At 42.4% G+C, this 23,587-nt stretch overlaps 1 protein-coding gene across 1 annotated transcript; it reads left to right on the forward strand.

The window, feature by feature from the left end:
• The first annotated feature begins 7,351 nt into the window (after positions 1-7,351).
• On the forward strand, positions 7,352-23,287 carry LOC308394346 (guanine nucleotide-binding protein subunit beta-4). Its single transcript, XM_080878606.1, has 10 exons — positions 7,352-7,572; positions 11,796-11,970; positions 12,258-12,296; positions 12,646-12,752; positions 15,835-15,898; positions 16,247-16,409; positions 17,177-17,243; positions 17,471-17,672; positions 18,300-18,516; positions 19,045-23,287. The coding sequence occupies exons 2-10, from the start codon at positions 11,914-11,916 to the stop codon at positions 19,149-19,151; spliced, it is 1,023 nt and encodes a 340-aa protein (XP_080734732.1). The 5' UTR covers positions 7,352-7,572; positions 11,796-11,913; the 3' UTR covers positions 19,152-23,287.
• The last annotated feature ends 300 nt before the right edge of the window (positions 23,288-23,587 follow it).

The following is a 23,587-nucleotide window of genomic DNA, read 5'->3' on the forward strand; positions in this document are numbered from 1 at the left end:
TACTGTCTGTGGATATTTCGTATTTTAATGCTTTCACTGAGAGAACCCAAGTGCAATAGTCAAATCCCAGTAAAATTTGGATCATGAACATATATCTTCTTCTTTAAACAAATAATGTGTGCTGTAATAATTTCCATGTTCGACATGCACTGACAAGGAAGTTACTCCCGTGACTTGGGCCTGTCCTGGAACACAGACGCTCAGTTAGATTTGGATGGGGGGTTAGAGGCCAGGTCAGTGCCTTTTTGGCTCTTTGGTTTATAATAAACAACCATGAAATTGTTCTTCAGTGGAAAAAGCGTTGTCGGTGCATTTTTCCCACGCTGGGCGAAAAGGTGACTGGGAAAATCTCTCTGCAGGTACACATCAGTGTAATGTCCAATAAAGGCCAGGTTTTGTGAAAAAGTTGGAAAGAGATGATCAAAGTTATTAGCCTGTTGCATTTTAATGTGACTGACTTTGAAAATGAAAGTTTTTAGTTGAGCTCATCTTATTTTTTTTAGAATTACAATCCTGGATTTTAGTTAAGATGTACACAGAGGGACGAGAAGATAAAAATCATATATAAACAAGCAGCGTACATATTTATTATATTTGACATGGTTTAATTTTATGGAACTTTGCAGCTGCTGATTACTGCGATGATTCAGTCGACATGGTATGATATGCTCTGAGCACTGTTTAAATACTGTCACGTTGTTAGGTACAACAAAGGGACATCTGTTGAACTGCTCGTTAATGCAAATATCAGACAGTCACAAGGCAGCAGCTCTATTTAGGCATGTAGACACATCCAAGCATCAGAATGGGGAAGAAAGGTAATTTTGAGCGACTGAGCCAGACTGTTTTAATCTAATAAGAAGCAACTCAAATATCACTAAGGTAGGCAGAAGAGCATCTCTGAACAACCAGCACCCCTGATGCTACACCTGATGCTACACCTGATGCTACTCTCGGCAAGAACAGGTAACAACTCAGCCTCACCATAACTGGCAACGGAATATTGGAAAGATGCTAGCTGGTCCGATGAGTCTTCTGTGTGACATCCAGATGGTGGGGTCAGATGTTGGGGTGAATGACATGAAAGCATGGATCCACTGTGCTTTCTATTAATGCTTCAGTCTGCTGGTACTCTAATAGTGTGAGGGATGTTTTTATGGCACACTTTGGACCCCTCAGTACCAACTGATCATCATTTAACCACACCCTACCTGAGTGCTGTTGCTGACCGTGTCCATCAGCAACAACACTCAGCGGTTGCTAAAGGAAATAGCTCGCCTGTATTAGCACAGTGTAGCCGTCTTCTGCTTCCAGCAGGAGAGTGAGCTGTGGCACAAAGCTCAGGTAATCTCAAACTGGGTTTTTGAACATGACAATGAGTTCACTGTACTCAAATGACCTCAAGTCACCAGATCTCAATCCATTAGAGCACCTGTGAGATTTAGTGGAACAGACGTCACGCATTTGCTGCTATTATGTAAAAATGGACCACAATCTCAGAAGGATGCTGTTGAATCGACCCATTTCATTTTTGTCTTAGAATATTCTAAACCGTTACAGAAAGGAAGCACATACTGGACAAAAGTGTTACTGTGGGAATGGATCATTTACAAAAATGGTGTAGACATGAGGCAGTGTATAAGCAAGTATATACAGGCTGTGTATGAATAGAAGCGTGTTTCTGCCATTAAAAATAAATCTTAAAAAATTTACCAGGTAAAGCAATTAAGCAGTAATTTTCTCAGTTTTGAGTTATTGTGTTGGATATTTTTAAATTGAAATTCTAAGAAATTAACTCAAAATTTTGACTCACAAATGGAAAAAAAAAGGTTTTTTTTCAGTGACGGAAACAAGTTTTCATATACAGGAATGGTAAAATAAGAAGTCACACAGATGTCTCAAACTATAAATGCTCATGTTTGAAGATGCGCGTCAGAATCATGTCAAAGGTTGATGAGTATTTTGGAGCCAATTTTGTTTATGCTGTTCTTCTAGGAAGCCCTGTATGAAAACACGTGTGGCCACCTGCCAAGGGACCTGCAACAAGTTTTTTGGTGGGAAAGTAAAAAAAACTGGGATTATTCTTTCATTTCTATTTATTTACATTCTTCAACTAGTACTGAAGAAATCAACTCTGTCCCTTTAATAGAAAAATTACTCCATCGGCTATCCTTTGTCTCCCCCCCATATATCATCACCCTCCCACTCAGTAGCTCTCCATCCTCTAGCTCTCCATTTGCTGCTCCTCCTGGCAGCATCTACACTCACGGCTGAAAGGAAGAACTGAAACCACGGCGCTCTGTGCGACTCATAATCCATGCCATTTAGGACATATGCAGAAACAGCCACTTCCCCTCCTCATCTGCACTGGAAAAGGTAGAAAAGCTTTCATTCTTTTTTTTTTTTAATGTCAAGCTTTTTGATTCACAGCAATGATGTATTGGCGCAGTAACCTCTATATTTACCAGGGAAAATGTACTTACTCAGGAATACTGTATACATTTAAGTACAAATGAGAATATTCCTACTGTTTTAATATAATATTTAAATATTTTTTTACATAGAAAAATGATGTTTCCAAGGCTAAAGTCTGCAGTATAAACCTTACTAAAACTCAGATATTTTTCTGGCACTTAACTCACCTTTTGGTGTTTGCAGTGTAATAGAGGAAACGCTGGTGACTGTGGTGTTTAGTGAGGTTGTGAACTCAGACTTTGTACCTGGTATAAAGTTGGTTTTGAGGCAGTGCAGAGGTGAACTGTAGATCTTATCTCATGTTAAAAATCTGTGGTGCACCAAAATGTCAAGTCAAAAAAAAAGGGAAAGAAATAGTGTGCTCGTGGTAATAAATTAATGATCATGTGGCGTGGGAGGGTTGAAGCTGTTTGGCGGCCTCTGCAAAGGGTGGTATTAGCACACCAAGGTTATTCCTCACTCCCCCAATACTGATGTGTGATCGACTTCTTTGGAAACTCATAGCATGTTGGTTCATGCTTTGTGCTGCTTGTTGCACCCCTGGTTTACAGAAGTGTCTGGGATTCCCCTGGACCGAAACACTCTCACTTCTTCTGTTTGCACATTTCCTCCGCAGCTTCTCCCTAAATCAAAAGATTAAGGGTTGCTCTTCCTTAATGTAATTGAGGGTGTCGTTTGATTAATAAATGTGGAAATTGTGTACTTTTGAAACCCACAGTGAAAATATAGCATCAAAAAATATGCGGCTTTTCAACAAATAGATAAATTTTTGGACACTAGTACATTTATTTGATTTTAACATGGATATTCACATTATAGAAAAACACTTTTGCTCTAAATTTTTCTTCTTGTAATTTAATGTTGTGTGCTGGAGACATAAAGCTTCGTGGGCAAAAAAAAAAATTTAAACCTGATTTTATTCTATGTGAGAAAGTCAATGATGTCATAATAATGGCATCGCACAGATCTATGCATATAGATGTATTATCTTCTCCAAAATGGACACAGTGTCACTTCTGTATTACATGTCCATACTTCTGTTTTGCTCTACCAATGTGGACAGCAGCAGTACATGACTTCACAGTCGTTGATCGAGGAGAGTGTGATTCCCAGCACAACACGCGAGGCATGATCACAGAAGGGTTCTTCGCCAAGCTGCTGCTGTGTGACACTCTCATGGCCCAGGAATAGCACTGAGATTAGACAAGAACCTAAACCCTTCATGTTATTTTTATGAGTTCATAATGACATCAATTGCCAAGACCCCTGAAGCGTCAAAACCATGGCAGAGCTGAAGACACAGTGTCTCCTCACCTCTTCTGTAAATATTGACAACAATTTGAACATAAACTTTCGAATTAGGATTCACTCCAGAAGCCTGTTGTTACTGATTTTCTGTCCAGTTCTTGTGTAATTTGGCAAACCTCAGCCTTCACCTCTCTCTGTTTCCCTTCCTTAAGAATGGCTCTTGACAGACACCTTTCCTCTGAGACCATTTGTGAGACTTGAACATAAGATGCATCTCTCAAATGCATCATGTGTCAGGTCTTTCCTAGATTTGATTCGCATACTGATCCTCTGCTGTAGATAGTTTTTGTAGGCCAGTCTCCTACATTTTTTTTAATAACGCACTGCACACTATGCTGAGATATGCCATGTTTTTGCACCACGTATTGCACCCAAAGCAGACAATGTCCAAAGAAAAAGTTTGAAAGACCTTCGGGAAGCCTGGACCCACTGCTCCAGAAAGCAGCCTGGCTCTTTGGAAGCAAAACATAACGGAATGAGGAGTGGCACAGCACTTTGACAAATGACACAGAGGTCACAGGACAGGATATAGACCATTATGTGTCCAAATGCAGAGATTGTTCTCCATCAAGCTTTTACTCAAAATACATAATTTAACAAGAGCCAATGAAGGCTAAGCTGTGGCAGTCTGCAAGTAAACCCAGAATTTGCCAACATCTATTTCCCTCATCACACAGAGTGAGACAGGACTGGTGAGCTCAGCAAGGCACGCATATTTTAAGTCACTTTGCACTCTTCAAGAGGGCCTTTTTTTCAATAATCCATTATGCATAGCAGCTCTGGCTCTCCCTGGTATTTCTCCTACCTTTTTGACGTCAGTTGCCATTTGTGAGGGTTACCCTGACAACGGCCTGCCTCCCCGGGAGATGTCTGGTGGATAAGACGGCCCCGATAAAGCCTTTTACTGTTGCTACACATTTTAATTGCCTCTGATACTGTGAAAGTATTACATGGGGGTGTGATGGCATGTGGCCTAAAATCGAAACATCGGGATTAAAAAAAACCCAACATTTAGGAGGTGGGGGATTGACGTCCCGTTATCTCCACTCGATCGGATCCCCCACGTTTTGGGGTCATTATTGAGCAGTCCTGTGAAACTGAATTGGATATGATAGATCTATTTTTGAGCACACTGTTCTACACAAGACACATGCATTACCCAGTTTAAAAATGTCATATATAAAGGTGGTGTAATATGAGAAAAGATCACTGGAATTCCCCTGAACAATATGCACACAGATTTATGATATGAGGCAGAAAGATCAGATATTATCCTGGTGATTTTATATTATTATTATTTATTATTTATTAACTAAAATGAAAAACAAACCCTAACCCCCTCCCCTTATGGATTTCCAAAAACGTCAGTGATAATACGCTGAAATGTATTATTACAGCATGCTGAGAATTTTGTATCCACGCTGACAAACAGAAAAATCTAAATTGTGCCGACCTGTTGATGGTTTTGGGATGATTTGTAGTCAGCAGTATACAGGTACGTCAGTTCTTGCTGTTTCTCCTATGCCATAAAATCATCGTAAAATTCAAATGATGTTATTCACTTGCATGACTGCTATGCTTTGAGCTGTGTTGCTAAATTCGAATAAATGCAAAAATGTACAACAACACGACAAAGCTACTGTACACAATACCTGTTCCAGGCTCCAGGAAACTATTTATAGCCTCGGCAACATGTGTGTCTTTCTTTTTTTCACACACCAGGCTATTGATGTTCTATTTTTACAGTGTCAATTTGCTCCCCCCAACCCAACCCTGCTTCTTCCTTCCTGGTTGCTAAGCAATGGACCAAGGGACCTGATTGGCCTAGGATGTGCTTTTGGACACACTGACTGCGATTCTCAGCTGGTTAATGAATTCAGTCTTTTTTGCTCACTATACAGAGAGAACACAAGCTGACTTCTTCTTAGGCAGTTATCTTCCATTTAAAACCAATCTCTGATCCAAAACACTACAAAAACACAAAACAAAAAAAACGACAGCACTCAGTGTTGACTAATGTAGCACATGACTAGAGCTGAGCTGTAGCGGTGTTCAGGCTGCATGATTTAGCTCTACCTTGTGCAATTAGGAGTCTATTTTTGCATAACTTCAGACATGATCTGACAAAACGCTAAAGGGTGACCCAGTATTATGTCATCTGTGAAACCGGCTGGCTTAAACTTGTTAGTACAACTTTACAAGCACGCTATAAATGAAACAGTAATACTAAATCCACTTAAATGTTCTGATTATCTTTATTATGACTGATAAGATGTATTTTCTATAACACATGGGCAAATTATTGATTGTGGTTTTGGCAGGTGTCATCCTACGGATCGAATTTCTATTTTGCTAAATGCTGTAGAATGTGTGGTTTTAATGTATGAATACAGGCTAATGAATAAAACATACTGTGAATAATATCCTGTTCCGAGGCTGTGCAAATTAACACTGTAAAATAAAGAAAATGTAATCCCATTGGCACTAATGGCAAACCATCCAAGGCATATGTCTCTGCTATCATGGTAATCCTAATCCTCATACTACTGCTGTGTGTATGAATTAAATTAGACTTAATCTGCCCCCATGCAACTCCGAAAGGAAACCAGGCGCTGGAAAACTTTCATCTCCTTTCCATTGATTATGGCTCGTGCAGAGATATGGAAAAGCCTATCCCACTGCTCCCTTTCATTGGCCCCATTAAATATTCATCCTGTCCTAATGGAGAGAGATCGTTTTCAATGAACCCACTGCAGGCCAACTGCTGTGTGCCAGGGTGAGACTTGGCACAGCTGTCTCCTGAGGGATTTCAGTTTGTTTTAGACAGATTTATAATTCTAACTCACTCATTAGATTTGTCTGAATAGTAAAGCAACGAAATCCATTAAACTGTCAAGAAACCAAAGGATGACTAGAGAAAGTAGACAAATATTTCTGCTACTTTGATGATGAAGAGCGAGCTATGTTTGTCATACACATTTTAGAGCTGCACTTACCACTCATTTTTGATTTTGATTAATCGGTTCATTTCTTGTCTGGCCTTTCACGGTGCGAAGCTCTACAGCAGACCTGCAGGTACCTTCACGTCTCAGCCATCGCTAGTCTATGTGGTCACAACTGTTGCTGTTGACAGACTACATTCGTGAAGTTGTTAAAAACACTGCAGTCTCCTCACCTTTCACTTCTACTGCAGTGTCTGCGTTATTTACTCAGTTTGTATTTGAATGAGAGGGCAAAGGTGGAGTTTGCAAACCTTAGATGACTGTCGTTTGAATCACTACAATGACTGGCTTTTTAGGTCTAATATTTGTTTCCTGTATCCCATTCGGTTCCTTTTTGTAGAGGGAGCTGCCAGACGGTACCATTTCGCCCGTAGGGTGTACGAGTCATTATAGATATTTTTAGAGCTAGTTAAAGTGTTGTTAATGATTCCTCGAGATTATTGACGTAATTATAACTAATTTAGTACGACATTGTTACACTACAAGTTGTTGTATTAACAAGGAAACATGAATATGAATGTGTCATGTAGCGGGCACCCCTCAGCGTAGGCTGTTGCTATGTTCCCACTTTCATGGGTGTGGTGATTAGCCTGCTTGGTGAAAATTTTAGTCAAATCCGACACGAGTCGCGCTCGCTTCTGACCATTTAAACCGATTAAAACGGGCTTAAAATTAGCACGGCTCCCTTTGCGATTCCCTCACAGCTGTGGCCATGGTTGTCGTGTGAAAACGGATCGGTGTGACTCGGACTGAAGGACGGACGGAGCCCCAAACCGCCTGTTTTCAGGTGAGGACGTGCACTCAAGTCTTGATATTTTGGTGGCGTTTTTTTTTTATTTTTCTTTTACAAACGCTATTTCCTGCTCTGGTCGCGGCTGTTTTTGTTTGTTTTACATTGAGCTCGGCTGATATGCAAAAACCGCCGTTAGCTGGTTCGCTCCAGGCAGCAGTGTTGAAATAACTGTTCCCGGGCTGCGCTGTTTTCTTTCTCTAAGCTAAAAGCTTTACGTTGTTGAAATTTCTCTGCTCACCAAACGCGGCCTTTTACACACTGTCAGGCGGAACTGTAGGGGCAAAACCCTTCACTGGGCAGACAGCAGTTCAGATATTTCCATTTCATACATCTGGTTCTCTCATATGTGGCTGCGTAGATTTTCTTTTCCTTTTCTACTAAATATACATGACAGCCTTCCTCTGAGCATCAACTGGTGCCGCGCCGTTTGGCTCCTGCTCTTTGGTCCGTGTGTCACGGATGTATTCAGTGTCTTTACACGTTTGTAAAAATGGAATACATTTTGCTTTTGGTCTTTGCATAGTAAAGTGTTTCACTGTTTAAACAAAAAGCTTTTAAATGTGGGGAAAGCTAGACCGGCTAGCTGATTGGTCGATAAGATGATCGGAAGGATGACCACAAATGTCCGCAGCTCGGTGTTTCGCAGAGGTTCATGTCCTACTATAAACTGAGTATGCTCGGGTTTGGGCCTCTGCTTTGACCCAGAGCAGTGTGACGCTTTGGGGGGATTTTATTTAAGCATTAACCTACTTCAGAACAAGTGCGGAAGCAATGAAATCATAATCATGGCGCATATTTCCTGTGCAGTTTCATATGTGCTCTAGTTATTGCAGGAAGCCTCACCATACGGGACATTTTTCAGATATTTGCTTCATTCTCTAGATGTCTGGAATAGTCTGTAGGTCACCTGAACAAGTTCACACCTGTGGAGTTGCCCTGCTGCCTCCTACTCATTTCAGTAGGTGCACATTCACTACAAATCACGTTTTGTCTTTTTGGTGTGTTTTCTAACAAATAACCCAGCACGTGGCATCAGCTGAAGACAAACAAACAAAAAATCTAATACTAGTCAATCTTATCTAGTAATCGGAAGCTCGGTGGTTCGATCCCAGATATTGATGCCTTCATCTGAGGGTGATAGAGCACTTAGACAAAGCAAAAAGACCTTGTGTGAACAAGGCATATTGTATAAAGTGCTTTGAGTGCTCGCTAGACAAGAGCCTGAAAAACGTTGGTTTAGAGCACTGATTGATTCCAAGTAATTAAAATTTTATCACAAGGTGTAAGTCATTCTTTTTAATAATAAGAGGATTTGTGCTGTATACAGGTATAAGATATGATTTCAGAAGTCATAATATGGACAACTTACTGTAAGCACTGGTATAAGGTGCTCACAGCAGGCCCAAGTGTGTCCACACCTGGATGTTGGTAAACCTCCTGCTCATTTTATTTTGCCGTGCCCCTAAAGCTGCTGCTCTGTTAAATAAAACTAGACCACTGTGTGTTCTCACAGTTGGATTTTTCTGATTCAGATCTCATAGGATTTGCCTTTGGAGTTCCCATGCTGTCCTTAGGTGTAGTTCTGCCTTAACATGAACTACTGTGTCTGTGTGTCTGCAGGAGCAGACACTGAACAGTCTGACACGGATGTAGAGTTTAGTGAGCGAGCAGTGAACTTATGTGTCTTGGAGTTGGATACAGTTCAGATAACGTTTGTATTCCTCACACATGATAAACACAGACAGGTTCGCAGTATTGATTAAGTCATAAAAGCAGCAACAGCAGCCAGTATCATAGTCAAACTATTAAACTATTAATTAACATTCAAAGAAACTAAAAACAGTGAGTTTAAAAAAAAAAAAAAGATTATTATACTGCAGGCTTTGAGGCCATGTGTGTTTTTTCTGTTACTGTAACAAATCTAAATGTCATTTTAATATATTGTAGTTTTTATTTATTTTATAGATTTCTCGTGTCTTAATTAAAATGTTCTTTGTCCTGATGATTTGATGCTTTGTGAAACACTTTGTGAACTATATTGATCAGTACTTAAGTCATTACTCCTTACATTTGATTGCTGCTGTTAATGAGAAGTTATTAGATAAAAGTCACTTTGGCTTTATAGCTAAACATTTTGTGCACAAACACTGAGTGATGCTTAAGCTGTTTGTTGAGATTATTCTCAGTGATTTACCAGGTGACACATTCACCTGTAATGTGAAAGCTCTGCGGTATGAGACCAGGAGGAGACACACCCGGGCTCGGGGCATCAGCAGCTAGTGCTGGGCCCAGGCCTGGAGTCTTTGCACGATCAAAGATGCACATCTGTCCGCTGTCCTGATCCTTTGGGAAATAAGGGAGCAGCCGAAAATGCCTGTGGTCAGTTTTCAAAATAAAATGTAGCGTTTGTGATTATTTCCACCAGTGCCTTTCTGTCTTACATGTCCACAGTTTGAAGCAGGCAGCAGATGTTTTATCCCAGTTTAGGCACCGCGGTGTCCTGTTGGCCACTGGGAGCACCAGGCTGAACAAGATGAATGAATGCACGGAGGGCTGTGTGCTTGGATGTTGTGCAGAGAAGTAGCAATTGTGGCCTCCCGTGGCCTATCGCAGAGGCCCCAAATGTGGCGGCGGTGCCAAGCAGACCTATCTGCTATACTGGCACCACATACTAAACAATGGGCAGCTGCAACACACAGCTCCGCTTTTGTTGCGGCTGATCCTGGGCCATGATCTAGGTCTTTGTAGGCCAGCTCACTGGCTGCACGCATGACTCAAATCACACAAGTGGAGGGAAAAAATACACACATACACAAACGACCCGAGTTTCACAACTGTAAGTCACTACACGTAAATGTTGTATGAGCGTGTGTTTTGCCTGTCTTTGTGCTTACGACAGCACTTTCATGTGTTCTGTTTTAGCTGCTGAATGAATAATAATCACTACTGGAATATGAACATTCATGTGACACTCCCATAAATCAGTGCTTGCAGTTTTATTCTGGTTGGATATCCTTCTGTCTGTCAGCATTATGAAGCTGAATTATTTCTCACGTCATCTCCCAGCATAACCAGGAGGTGGAGAAGGTCAAACTGGGTGTTATGGTCCTCCACGAGAGGCACATGGTGACGTGGCAGAGAGGTACAGGGTAGTGGATCCAAAGCAGTGATAGCGTGGGTGCACATCACTGGAGAGCTGACGCCCAGACCCTTCTTAGTGGGGGTTGCGTCAGCTGGAGAAGCGCTGAGAGCGTTGCAGTGCCTGTCAAAGACCCCGTTGGCTGAGCCAAGGCCACGACGAGCAGTCGAGGTCTCTGTTGTGTCAGTGCAGTGGAAAAACGGGCCAAAACCAGCTCAAGTGATGTCGAGATAAAAGTCATCTGAACTGTATAAACATCTTATCATTATCTTATGTTGTTTACCTGCCTTTTTTTCCACGATTGTGCTCATGAATTACCTCGTGTACCACGGCTTTAAAGCATCTGCAAAACTGAAGCTGAAACACAAACATCCTCCTCGTTACATCTGCACTGTTTCCTGTGAAGAGGAAAGACTGAACTTGGTTTAATTGTTGAATTTTAGAAAACGGGACTAAAAATGTAATCTCCCTGAGTTTGTCTTCTGGACTGTGAAACAGAGTGGAAAGTCAGGGGGCGGGGCGAGGTATGTTGGAGCCGTGTGGAGGGGGGGTTGCTGTCCAAACATTTCCAAGGAGTGTGTAAGTGCTCTGTGACCCACATTCAGACTCCCCAAGGTAAAGGAAGTGGCAACCGGCATGTGCGCGTGCATGTTTGTGCGCATGCATCTGCAAAGGGATGACGCACTTAACCCTGACACACACATTTAGATAGACACTCACACACAAACTAAAAAATATATGCTTTCTTTCCCCACTTGGACATGTTATCAAATAGACAATCCAGATCTGCCCACAGTACACAACAGAGCACATTCAACACAAAAACACAGACTGCGGGCGGAGCAGCCAGTGCAATGCAGCAACACAAAAGGCTGATTGAGCCAGTAAAGGTCAGAGCCTGGCTCAGATGGCCTTTTGAACCAGACTGAGGAGGGTGTTTGAAGAGCCAGACCACCCTTGGAGCTCCGCCCGGCCCCACCCTCTGCAGCACCTTCTTCTTTGGTGTGAACCCAAACAGGATACTTGTGTTTGTTTCCCATCCTTCAACCTAAAAGTGTTTCTTCTGTCTTTCTTGCAGGCGTCAGCTGGTAAAGTGTGCGTGAGTGCGTGTGTGTGTGTGTGCGTGTGAGTTTGCATGCGTGTGTTTTCCCAGCGTAGTCGGTGTTTGGAGCAGAGCGTGGCCCATCAGCGAAACAATGAGCGAGCTGGAACAATTGCGACAGGAAGCTGAGCAACTACGCAATCAGATTCGGGTACGACGACATGCTGTTTGTGCTTTTTTGTTTATATTGTTGTTGTTGTTTTTGTGTGTGTGCATACATCACACGTGCGCCTCTGTGTGTTCACTGCATGCAGCGACACTGTGACGTGTGTAACTTTTGTCAGACCGTCACTTGAATAAACATCAGTCGGTCTGTGTGATTGCTGTTTGATCATCTCTGCGACTGGCGGTGAATCACAGCAGGTTTAAACACATTGATGAGCCGTTTGCTACGTGGTGGTTGAATACGCTAACATTTCCCGTTTTGTTACGTTGCAGGATGCCAGAAAAGCCTGCAGTGACTCCACTCTGTCACAGGTACGAGTTTAAGGTTACTATATATCTATAAATGCATTTACCATTCGGTTCATTGGTAGATCTTTTTGCCACACGTGTTACTTGTGAATAATGTGTGAAAAATTACATAAATTTGATCAATTATATCTCATGTAAATCAGAATAAAAACCGGGGATCTCAGTGTGTCAGTATTTACACATGCTGTCATTGGATCCATATAAATATCCCACAGACGTGCAGCAGCGTGAGCTCGTCTAACGTTCGCCCCGCTGCCTCGTCGACAGATAATGGCCTGTTTTTGGTGTCCACTGATGAGTGTGTGTGAGCCTTCTAGTGTAACCGCTGACACTTCTTCCTGTGTTTTGGCAGATCACAGCTGGTCTGGACTCGGTGGGCCGGATACAGATGCGGACGCGACGCACTCTCAGGGGCCACCTGGCCAAGATCTATGCAATGCACTGGGGGAGTGACTCCAGGTAGTGTGCTGGTTATACAGACAACAGAATTATTAACTGCAGCCAGGATGTGAAATTCACTCGAGCAATGTTCTTTTTCTGCTCTTTCATTGAGCGTCTGCTTACTACTAGAGATGGCACGATACCACTTTTTTATGTCCGATACGATATCATAAATTTGGATATCTGCCGATACCGATATGAATCCGATATAGTGTTTTTTAATCAACAAAACTGTTTTTTAAATATCTTGCTGCATTTTGTATAAGTTCATACTCAAGTTTAAAACAACAACTACACTAAAGCTATTCTGTTATACCTGTATGCAAAAAAAAATATTTCATAGTTCAGCAATACTGATCAATCTAATAAACTTAAACCTACACCATCCTCCCTATTCTGGTATTTTAAAGAGTACTTAGCGTAAATATTAAGCAACCTAACTAATAGAGTTCCAACTCCCAGCAACAACAAAAATAAATAAATAAAAAATAGGGAACCACCCCTCACGCTCCACCTCATGATGCTTAATCGACGTAATCAACTTTAATTTGATGCAGTGTGAAAAAAAAATGCACAGAAATCAATTATTTTTCAAGAAATATTAAATAGATTCAACATCTTTCTTCAACAAAATTGCAGACTGCACAGATGGTACCTTCCCAAAGGAAAAAGTACTATAGCTTACTAGGGTATATTAGACTTAATAGTTACTATATATAGTAATTGACTTCTATTCATTTTGCATCAAATTAAAACTTTGGGTGTCAGATAATTATTTATTAAAAGCTCGACATTTTAAATGAGAATAAGAAAGAAAAGTATGTCTTTGTGCCCCCTTTTCCCTGTTCATGCCCTATCGGCCCCCCTGGCTAAACTTTGATAGATCCGCCCCTGCACAGTTACAGCCGTCAGCTGTAGAAAAAGATCCTCGAGTAGAAAGTAATATTAAATAAATTCTAACAACAGCTGATCAAGCTTAAACGTGCTGCTGTTGTTCAGCCGCTGGTTTCCTCTTTCTGGCGCAAAGTGGGCCAAAAACAAACCAGAGAGACGGACTCGCGACAGAAAAGCCGATCAGCTGATCATTAAGCAGTTTCATGATTGAAGTAGCAGCAAGAAGAGGCAGTCGCTCCATATATCGCTTGTTACACACTTGCTTTACTTCTCTCGGGGATAACTTTGTCGGAGATGAAATGCCGGGTTGCTAGCGAAGCTCCAAATGCTATCCAGACCACCGACAGGTCCCGCATGCCACAGCCGCTCTATCACGTGATGCATACTGCTCCGACGTGCTAACGTTCTGAGGCGAGTTACGGCGCGTTGCAAGTTTTGTGAGGTGCTTTCGTGATATTTAATGGATCGGATTACATTTTTTATTTTTCTCCGATATCCGATCCAGTAATTTAGGTCAGTATCGGACCGATACCGATACTTAATATCGGATCGGTCCATCTCTACTTACTACGGCTTTGGTTTTTGTTGTATTGGAGCATTCGTACATTAATCACTCAGCTGTTTTCTGCTGGAGGAGTCCAGAGCAGTGAATGTTGGACTTGTATTCACTGAGATGCTGCTTCGCCTGATGGCATCTTTTCTGAATTGGCAGTAGTTGATCTGCTTTGTCTCTAGCTGGCAGTGCTGGCACTGAATTTGAGTTCTGGTTGGTCAGTAACAGAATGACCGTGGTCAGACTACATGGAGTCTGCCTGTGGGGCTGATGGTCTGCTTTTTATTGAAATCAAATATGAACACACCTTTAGAAAGCAGTCATAACCATAAATCCTCAGTCACATCCTGGGTTAATCTCTGTTGATGCTTCATTTATACGACATTTATTAACAGTTTGTAGACCAACACAAGCTCCAGGTGAAAGTGTGCTGCACAGCAAAAATGAATTTACAGTCGTGAGGTTCACAACCTCTCGTATTTATTGCTGTTAAAAATTGTATCTTTGTGTGTGTGTGTCACTCTCTTTCTTTGTGTCTGTCTTCCAATGCAATGCACTGGTGCAGTGACGACAGTCCCAGGTGTGGGGCTAAACTACTACCACTACTGCTGTTCATGTTTTTACTGCTACCTGTCTATTAATATGACTAATACCACCATACATGGGACGAGCACCGTTTTACTGTGAGCACAATAGTAATCGCAGCTACCACAGCTTATTTAATAATCTTCTTAAGGATGCAGTTTGTAAGTTCCTAAAATCAGAACATTTTTAAAAATAATTAATATATTTCAAATTTTACCAGTGAGGAAATCTTCAGCTGTCGCTACATGCACTGAGTGCTCGATGAATTCAAGCTTACAAACTGCCTTTTTAACGGTTTGCTGCAGTTATGAGCACTGAGACGGAGCAGTTAATGTCACCATGAGTGTGCATGCACATCACTAATCCTTAGGCAATACGTTGGTAGATACAGATTAATAAGTGTCTCTGTTTTTGTAGTTAGTAGTTTTTATTAACATAAGATGCAGTTTCATTAGAAGGTTCTGCTCAGATGCACAGGTGTGTCCTCGTTGGTGTGTAGGTGTGAATGTGTGCCTGGGTGTGCCTCGCACCCTCCAGGTGACCCTGCAGGTGGCCACTGTTTGTTTTGTATACAGCTACTGACATTTGAGCATGATAGCTCTCCTCTTGATTTGTACCGCAGCACCAACAAGCTACTTCCTGTCCCCGGAGAGATGGAAACACCCAGTCAGGATAGGAGGGAGGGGTTCCAGCTGTTTGTGCATCTGCACCATCTGTAGATCTCGCCCTATCGTACCCATCTCTGACTCCACCTTTTCTCGGGGCTATTTTTGCTGCCGATACATTTAGCCGCCCCACCTCTGCTTCTTTCTAGCGCTTTCCCACCCGACAGTAGACTTTTATGTAACTGGGGTAATAAATATTCCACAGAGTGGGACATTACCTGGGACGAAGAGGCTTCCAGCGGGAGAAGAAGTGAGAGCGTTGTAACCAGGCTGACAGTGCAGCGCAGTAACTTGCAAGGCTGGCTCTCATTGCTTTTAATGAAACTGGGTGCATGCAGCTTAGCTCGTGTAGGCTTTTCACCACGAGCTCAGAGTCACGCTGCTCTTCTCACCTCGTTTTTAGGTTACTTGTCAGTGCATCACAAGATGGGAAGCTAATCATCTGGGACAGCTACACAACAAATAAGGTTTGATTATTTTTGTTGTGATTTTTGTAACATCTACAACTGCACCTGCATTAAGATCCAACCCAGTGCAACGTAAAATAGTGATTTCAGACCCTCATCTCTCACGTATGCATCAGTTAATTATGGCTTCTACTTTCTTTATTTTATTTTGTTTGCAACAGCACCAGATGAAGAAATAGAAGAATCCATCCTTTCATTTCCTTTTTACTTAAGTTCCTATAAGTGAAAATAATGTTTTGATCTAATTTTCATCAGTTGAACTCAGCCTTGAAGCTTTTAGTCAAACTAAGGCGCCACATGAAGCGCTTTCACTGTATTTAATAACGAAATCACTTTCCTTTTAATCAGATGCACGCCATCCCTCTGCGCTCTTCATGGGTGATGACGTGCGCCTACGCCCCTTCTGGAAACTACGTGGCCTGTGGAGGTTTGGACAACATCTGCTCCATATACAGCCTGAAGACCCGCGAAGGCAACGTGCGCGTCACCAGAGAGCTACCTGGACACACAGGTAAGCACACGCTCAGCCAAGAAACAAATACAGACGGTTAATTACAAACGAGCACTAGAGCCACATGAAGGGGAAAAGTTAGTGAAACTGTCCGTCAGAGTCTCAGAAAGTCATCGTTTGTGTTTTAGCTCGTAAACACAGGGTGGGGATAAGTGTGAGGATGTTGGGGAGCTCTGCAGAAAGCTGCAGCGATCAGAAGGAAAACCAGAACTGATCCGAAACGTTTGAGTCGTCTCACTAACTCATCTACATGAGCCGGTTTAGAGGCTGGCGTGGAGTCGTTTGATTCATCAATCTTCACATTTCAACTTTATTCTCAGAATGAATATGTGGCCCTGATACTCTGTCATAATTCACAGACCCTCAATAAGATCTTTCATATTTCTTTCTTTTTTATTATTTGTTGCTTTTATCGGAGAGTGAAGATTAGACAGGTGAGTCTGGGGGAGGGAGAGACCAGCGACCCTTATATTTATTTATTCTGTTTTCATATTAAACATTTGAATCCAATCTGACTTCTGTACTGTAGCTGTAGATCCTGCATGTCCTGGCTGACGGGGGCCATAAGGGCTTTTCTACAGTGTAGTGGCTCACACCTCCCCAGTTTGATTTCAGGAGGAGACATTAATCCCTTTAGGGTTGCATTAGGAAGCACAGCCAGTGTGAAACATGTGGAAGAGCTGACAGTAGGAGAGAGGAAGTACACAGTGTGAGTGGGGAGCACACAGGAGTCCTCGTCTCATCTGGAACCTTCTGTTTGCCTCCAGGTTATTTGTCCTGCTGCCGTTTCTTGGATGATAACCAGATACTCACCAGCTCTGGAGACACCACCTGGTGAGCAGTTTAAACCATTCAAATATTCCAGTGATGTTTCGCAGTAGACTGCGGACGCTCTTACGAGCTGCGTAACGTGCATGTTGTCATCACAGGAGGTTTGTAAAGCTGCGTGCAGAGCCTTTGATCACTGCGATGATATTGCAATACGATCCATGAATGAGAAAGTCTAATAAAGCATATTTTTCATAAAGAATTCATATGTCTTTCCTGCTTCCTTGTTGCAGTGCATTGTGGGACATAGAGACGGGCCAGCAAACTACAAGCTTCTCTGGCCATACAGGCGATGTGATGAGCTTGTCTTTGAGCCCGGACTACAAGACCTTTGTGTCGGGAGCCTGCGACGCCACTTCCAAGCTGTGGGACATCCGCGACGGCATGTGCAGGCAGTCGTTCACCGGCCACGTGTCTGACATCAATGCCGTCAGCGTGAGTACCCGAGATTTAATCGCAAGGAGACGTGGGAGCGTCGGCGATCACAAAGACTATTGCAGATTGATTATGTCTCAGCATTTTAGAAGTAAATGTGACCTGGTGTTTATCTTTTTTATGAGCGCTTCCGCGTAGCAGACTTCTAGGAAAATTGTGGGCTGATCCTGTGTTTATTCCAAACAAACGGCTGTCACCGTAGCCTGACAGAGAACCGGGATAATACTGGAGCAAATGTTGAGCAGGAAGAGCACCCAGCCAAAGAGGGTGGAGGGTGAAGTCTGACTGAAATGTATTAATAAAGTTATCATTTAGTCAAATGAAAAAGGCTCATTTTAAAAACCTGAAGACGACGTGAAGCCTGGTTAAAGTTCACGGCCTTTATGTCAGCATGATGAAAGCAGAGCGAGTGACAGACTGAAGCTGAGCACCTTCCTGTGGAGGAGCAGTGACGTCAGTGTTTGACAACAATAATCATCAGTGTGTTGGTTGTCATGCTTCCTGTATTATAATCTTTTCCTGGCAGTGTAAAACAGGCATCGTCATAGAAACGACTTCCTTAGAGACAAAACCCTGAAAACGTACAATTCATCACTTATCTGCGCTATCCATGTCCCCCCCCAACAGTTTTTCCCCAATGGGAATGCCTTTGGGACGGGCTCTGATGACGCCACCTGCAGGCTGTTTGATCTGCGTGCAGACCAGGAGCTGATGACGTACAGCCACGACAACATTATCTGTGGCATCACCTCCGTGGCGTTCTCCAAGAGCGGCCGCCTGCTCCTGGCCGGCTATGATGACTTCAACTGCAACGTCTGGGACACGCTGAAGGGCGAGCGTGCAGGTGAGTCACACCTGAACTCTGATTGTGGGTTCTCTACTACTGACAAATGTCAAGAACTTATTCAGCTCCTGTAAACAGTTTGTGTTCATGAAGACGCCCATGTGACTTTTTAACGATCGGTGGCGTCTGTCAGCTAATGACGTGCACGTCAGTGAACCTTGCTGCTTGTGCAAATACAGCATTTCAGATTTCTTATTGTTCAACAGCAGGGTCCGACTGGTCCCATTAAGGTTGTGGTATTATTTAGAGTTGAAGGACTCAGATGAAGTGAGGGAAATGCACGCAAACTGAATTCAACTCTTCTGAAGTGTGTTTATTTAAATTCAAACCAGCGAAACCAGTGGACTTTTGTTTTCGACGAGATAACGGATGTAAAACACGAGCTGATAAATACAGACATCATGAAGGCCTGCATCACTTATACAGCTGATGTTTTAAAGTCATTGCTGACCTGCAGTCTCGATTCTCAGTGGGATGGAGGTTTGTTTTGACCCTACCTGTGACTGTGGTTTGTTTTTCACCCTCCAGGTGTGTTAGCGGGCCACGACAACAGAGTGAGCTGCTTAGGAGTGACGGGCGACGGCATGGCTGTGGCCACCGGCTCCTGGGACAGTTTCCTCCGGATCTGGAATTAAACGAGCCTGTCATACTCAAAAACTACCCCCTCCTCCCTCCACAACCCCACCCGGCATATCCCAACTCATCACTGGGCGGGTGCACACACTGTGTTAGCTGACTCTCCTTAACTCAGCCCCCAGTTATCATCTCTGCTGGTGACCTGTGAGAAAGCACCAGATGTTTAGTTTTGTTCACCGAGCTGTTGCTCAGCAGCAGAAGTCAGAGCGTCCAGGAAAAATGTTACAGAAAAGAAGATTTGGTCCTCACACGAATAATTTTCCAAAGGTATGTGTTACCATGACTAACAACACGATTAGCATCGGTGTCTAACATGTACATTTATATATAAAGACAGTATATACATATATATGTATAGCATTGTGTGTGTATATATGCATCATATATGCATATATAATGTGTATGTATATATTTTTTTAGATTATTTCCAGCCCTTGAGTTGTTGTTTTTTTTTTTATAAATATCATTTTTGATATTGTATTTTATTTTGAATGGACATACTCATGTAATGCAACAAGATGCCAAATCGTGTGGGAGTTTAAACGGATACAAAGCAGTGTAATGTTTCCAAATTTTCCCGTTGATTTAGTGGCACCGATTCATCGTGCAGGAAAACAGGATCTGACACCTAAACCAAAAATCAAACTCACCTTATTCACCTGTATCTCTGTGTCATGGTTACAGGTGGTGACATCATTCATGCACCCTGTACCTGTAAATGTTGCATTCATGTCAATGATGGCTGTGATCGCTCTCTTTTTAAAAAAAGAACAAAAACCAACAAAAAAAGCCTGAATCCCAGCGTTCCCACCAGTCTTTTATTTTGGAAGGAAGTGATTGGAGTGCTGTGGTTTAAGTCTGGATCCAGCTTTAACCCCAACGTAGAAACTGGTGAATTGTAGACTCAGATAGAAAACTTTATTTTATCCGAGGCCCTGCTTGAGTAGACTGTGGATGCTCAGGGGGCCGCTTCGGTCGCAATGATAGGATTGAAGGAGGTCGTTGCATCCCTGTTTCGTGCGGCCTACGCAATCTGAGATCACGCACCGCCCTTCAAATGACGCCGGTGTCCTTGCGCTGCAAGTGGACACCTTATCCCCGAGCGGCCTTTTAAAGGAGGAGCTTCATGTCAGGACCGCCAAGGACATTAGTGAGTCCATCAGAAGGAGGGATGACTTCCACAGCTCACCGTGACGTTTCTTTTCAATGAAGGATGGGTTGTTTGTCATTAACAAGGTGTGTGACTGGAACCATGGCAGCCACTCCCAAAGTCACAGCAGTGCCACCACAGGCCTGTAACAAGAAGAAAAAACAAAACTACACATTTTTAAGGGTTTAACACTTTCACTGTTTTCAACAGAAACATTATGAACTGTTACATATGGCAAGTGAAATGTACACTTAGTAGAGAGCTAGAAAAGCACTCATGAACTGTAGTACAAATGTTAAACCGTCGAGCACACGTGACTTATTTACACATAGACGTGGTAATTCTGATTTAAGTATTTTCTTATCGTGCATCTTCCATTATTCTCAGCTCCTTAAAAGGCTTTAAACACTCACACATGTGACGTGTGTGAGTTGGACCTATCCATCAGCTGTCTCAGGTGCCTATTTATAGATGTAAACATTGAGCCGCACGGCTGGATAACGAGGGTTGGTGCACCTGTGGATGTGGAGCTATCGTGTCTCCATTCTGCCTTACGATATCATTCATAATCGGAGGTTAAACTAGCTTCAGCTACCGTAATGTTTTTCTCTCACGCTTCCTGTTTAGGCGCTGATCAATAAGAACGTTTTCCCCGTAGAACACTACAAAACGAAGGCGTGCCTGCAGAAAACCCACCGCAACACCACAGACGGCTTAGAACGAGTGCTCAGCAGCACCTTTTATACAACTCTGCTTTCTAATATTACTACTGCAGATCAGTTTGTAGTATGTGTGAGATGCCCGTTTGCCCCCGTGTCAGTCTACTGACCCGCTGCTTCGTCACAGCTTTGCATCATGAAAGTCCTTTTTCAGCAAATGTTAAAAAGCAGTTCTAGTTTTTGAACCTGAGAATATCTTTGTGAGGTGTGTGTGGGGTGTAATCTGATGACGTTTGTGGATAACGTATAGATCCAAGTGTTAGACTGGTGCCAAAGTTACCCACAGACCTTGAGCTGTGAACTGAAAACTACACGTTAGCTCACTGTACTCCAGTGGCAGCCTCCTCCTCTTCCTCCATCAAATCAAAAGTCACCTCAGCGTCTGATTTTAAATCCAGTCTGGTGTTTGATGATCAAACAGGGCGGCTGCTTACATGTGATGGTGATGATGAGGAGAGGACGATGAGTTTTCCCAGAGTGCTGACAGAGCTCATTTTTCTATTCAGGTCGGTGGACATAAGGTGTTCACGAGTCCTCAGCTTGAATTTAAAGAAGCAGTATGAAATTTTAGGAAATGTGCTTTCTTGCAGTCGTATCAGAATATTAAAGTTAATTAAAATGTCACTGGATGCCACTGTAAATACAAACTAATATTCAGACTGTCACAGAAACCAGACAACATAATACATGAATGGGTTTGTTTTTCCAATTTATTGCTTAAAAATGTATTGAGACATTTCTTTCACTGGGAAAAATTCACAGTAACGATGTGCAAGTCTCAAACTCACAAAACCACACATATCAGACGTGATGCATCAGGGTTAAACAGCCAATTCATCACCAGGAACATCCAAAGCCTCCATCCTGGTGTTTGTGATAAGAGTGTGGCCTTCAAACTGCACGATCGTGGGTTAATTACTTGACACTCGTGTGTCATTAGCATAACGTGACCAAAATGTACAAATTAGACTTTATTTATTAATCTAGTGTGACTCTGAGCAGCTGAGTCTGTAAACTGGTAGAGGTGCATTGTCTGTGATGCCTGACAGTAACTAGATGCTGCGTGTTTGTGTTCAGCTTCATAACGGCCTTTGTCACAATTAAAAGTGCTTCTCTTAATGAGGAAAAACACTTTTCTCAACATTTTTCCTGTAAAAACAGAAACAACTTCAAGATTAAATGGACTCGTATTCATACTACCTGAGCTGCATTCAGCCATAGCGCTTTATTCTGAGATCCACACAATGAAGAATAATGAAAGGCAGGGTTTCCTAGAGAGGCAAACGATGACTGTACAGAAATATGCAGCCTCTAAATATTGTTGTGAGATTTTGCCTTCCTTTCGGCGCTTTTAAAGAATAAATAGGATCCATCTCTGCCATCTTAGCGTGCGAGTCCCCGTGCCAGGAAGTGAGTAGACACCTTTCCCACAATGTTGAGCTGTTCCTTTAGTTTTTTCACTTTCATTTGCCAACATTAGCTGTGAAAAAAAAAAACACCTCAGCCCTTAACAGCTTAAAAGGAAGGGAGTGTGTGTGTGTGGGGGGGGGGGGTGTTGTCTGCATTACTGACAGTGACTTAGCAGACAACCATCGTGTCGCTCTGTAATTCAGCACTATTAGCAGCTGGAACCCGGGAACAGTAATCCTTTTATGTGCCTGTGCCGTTCGCTCATGCAAGTAGAGCAGGAAATTCTTCAGTCCAAAAAAAAAACAAATACAGGTGCTTGACTTCATCTAACTGTTGTATTTACCTGAAGTCTTTTCCATCCCCGCAGCCCTACGTGATGTCCTTATTTGATACTTTTAGAGTCCAAAAGTACCAAAAACCGCAGTGTGTTCATTATTGAAGTAGACTTGACTGCACGCTGTTGTTTTTCAGCAGCTTTGGCGCATGCAGTGCAGATGTTGAACCTCAGAGCAGGCTTGCAAACGTCATTGCTGCACGCGTTCGCAGTATTTTTGGCAAAGGCCGTGCAAGTTCATCAGAAAATGGAAAAGTTGTTTCTGAAAGTCGCTCATCGGAGGAAAAAAGTATTCCCCATTAGCATTACAGGACCACCGCCGCCACCGCATGGTCACAAGAAAATGCACTGCCCTTCAAATCTACTTTGACTTACTGTTCTGAAACTTCCTTCGTTTGATTTTTATTTATTATGTTTTAAGCCAGTAAAGACCAGGGACTTGGTGCCATGATAATTCTCTTACAGTGCTATTGTGTGAAATTATAATCACTTGTTATGGAATAATTTTTATAGTCTTTTTTTCACACCAGACCTTTTTTTTTTTTTTTTTTTGTATTTGTACAGTGGCGTGGTGATACTGATATGTTGCCATGAATTATTGTAACCAATAAAAAGCTTTTAACCAAGAAAACATGGATGGTCTTTGCAAACAAATACACAGCGCACACTCACGCAAACTTTCCCGCCCATATAACTGTGAAACACATCTACACACAAAGTCAGTCAGTGAGGTAGTTTGAGCTCAAAATGCTCTTTTTAACTATTATGTAAAGCACATACGAGTCATTTGATCGTTATTTACTTAGAAGTTAAAACAACGCG

This window comes from Rhamphochromis sp. 'chilingali' (genome assembly GCF_963969265.1).
Source record: "Rhamphochromis sp. 'chilingali' genome assembly, chromosome: 3".
NCBI lineage: Eukaryota > Metazoa > Chordata > Actinopteri > Cichliformes > Cichlidae > Rhamphochromis > Rhamphochromis sp. 'chilingali'.

Coding starts and splice junctions, on each gene's coding strand:
- LOC308394346 (XM_080878606.1), top strand. CDS start 11,914: ATGAGCGAGCTGGAACAATTGCGACAGGAAGCTGAGCAACTACGCAAT. Junction 11,971..12,257: donor AACTACGCAATCAGATTCGG/GTACGACGACAT, acceptor GTTACGTTGCAG/GATGCCAGAAAAGCCTGCAG. Junction 15,899..16,246: donor ACAGCTACACAACAAATAAG/GTTTGATTATTT, acceptor CCTTTTAATCAG/ATGCACGCCATCCCTCTGCG.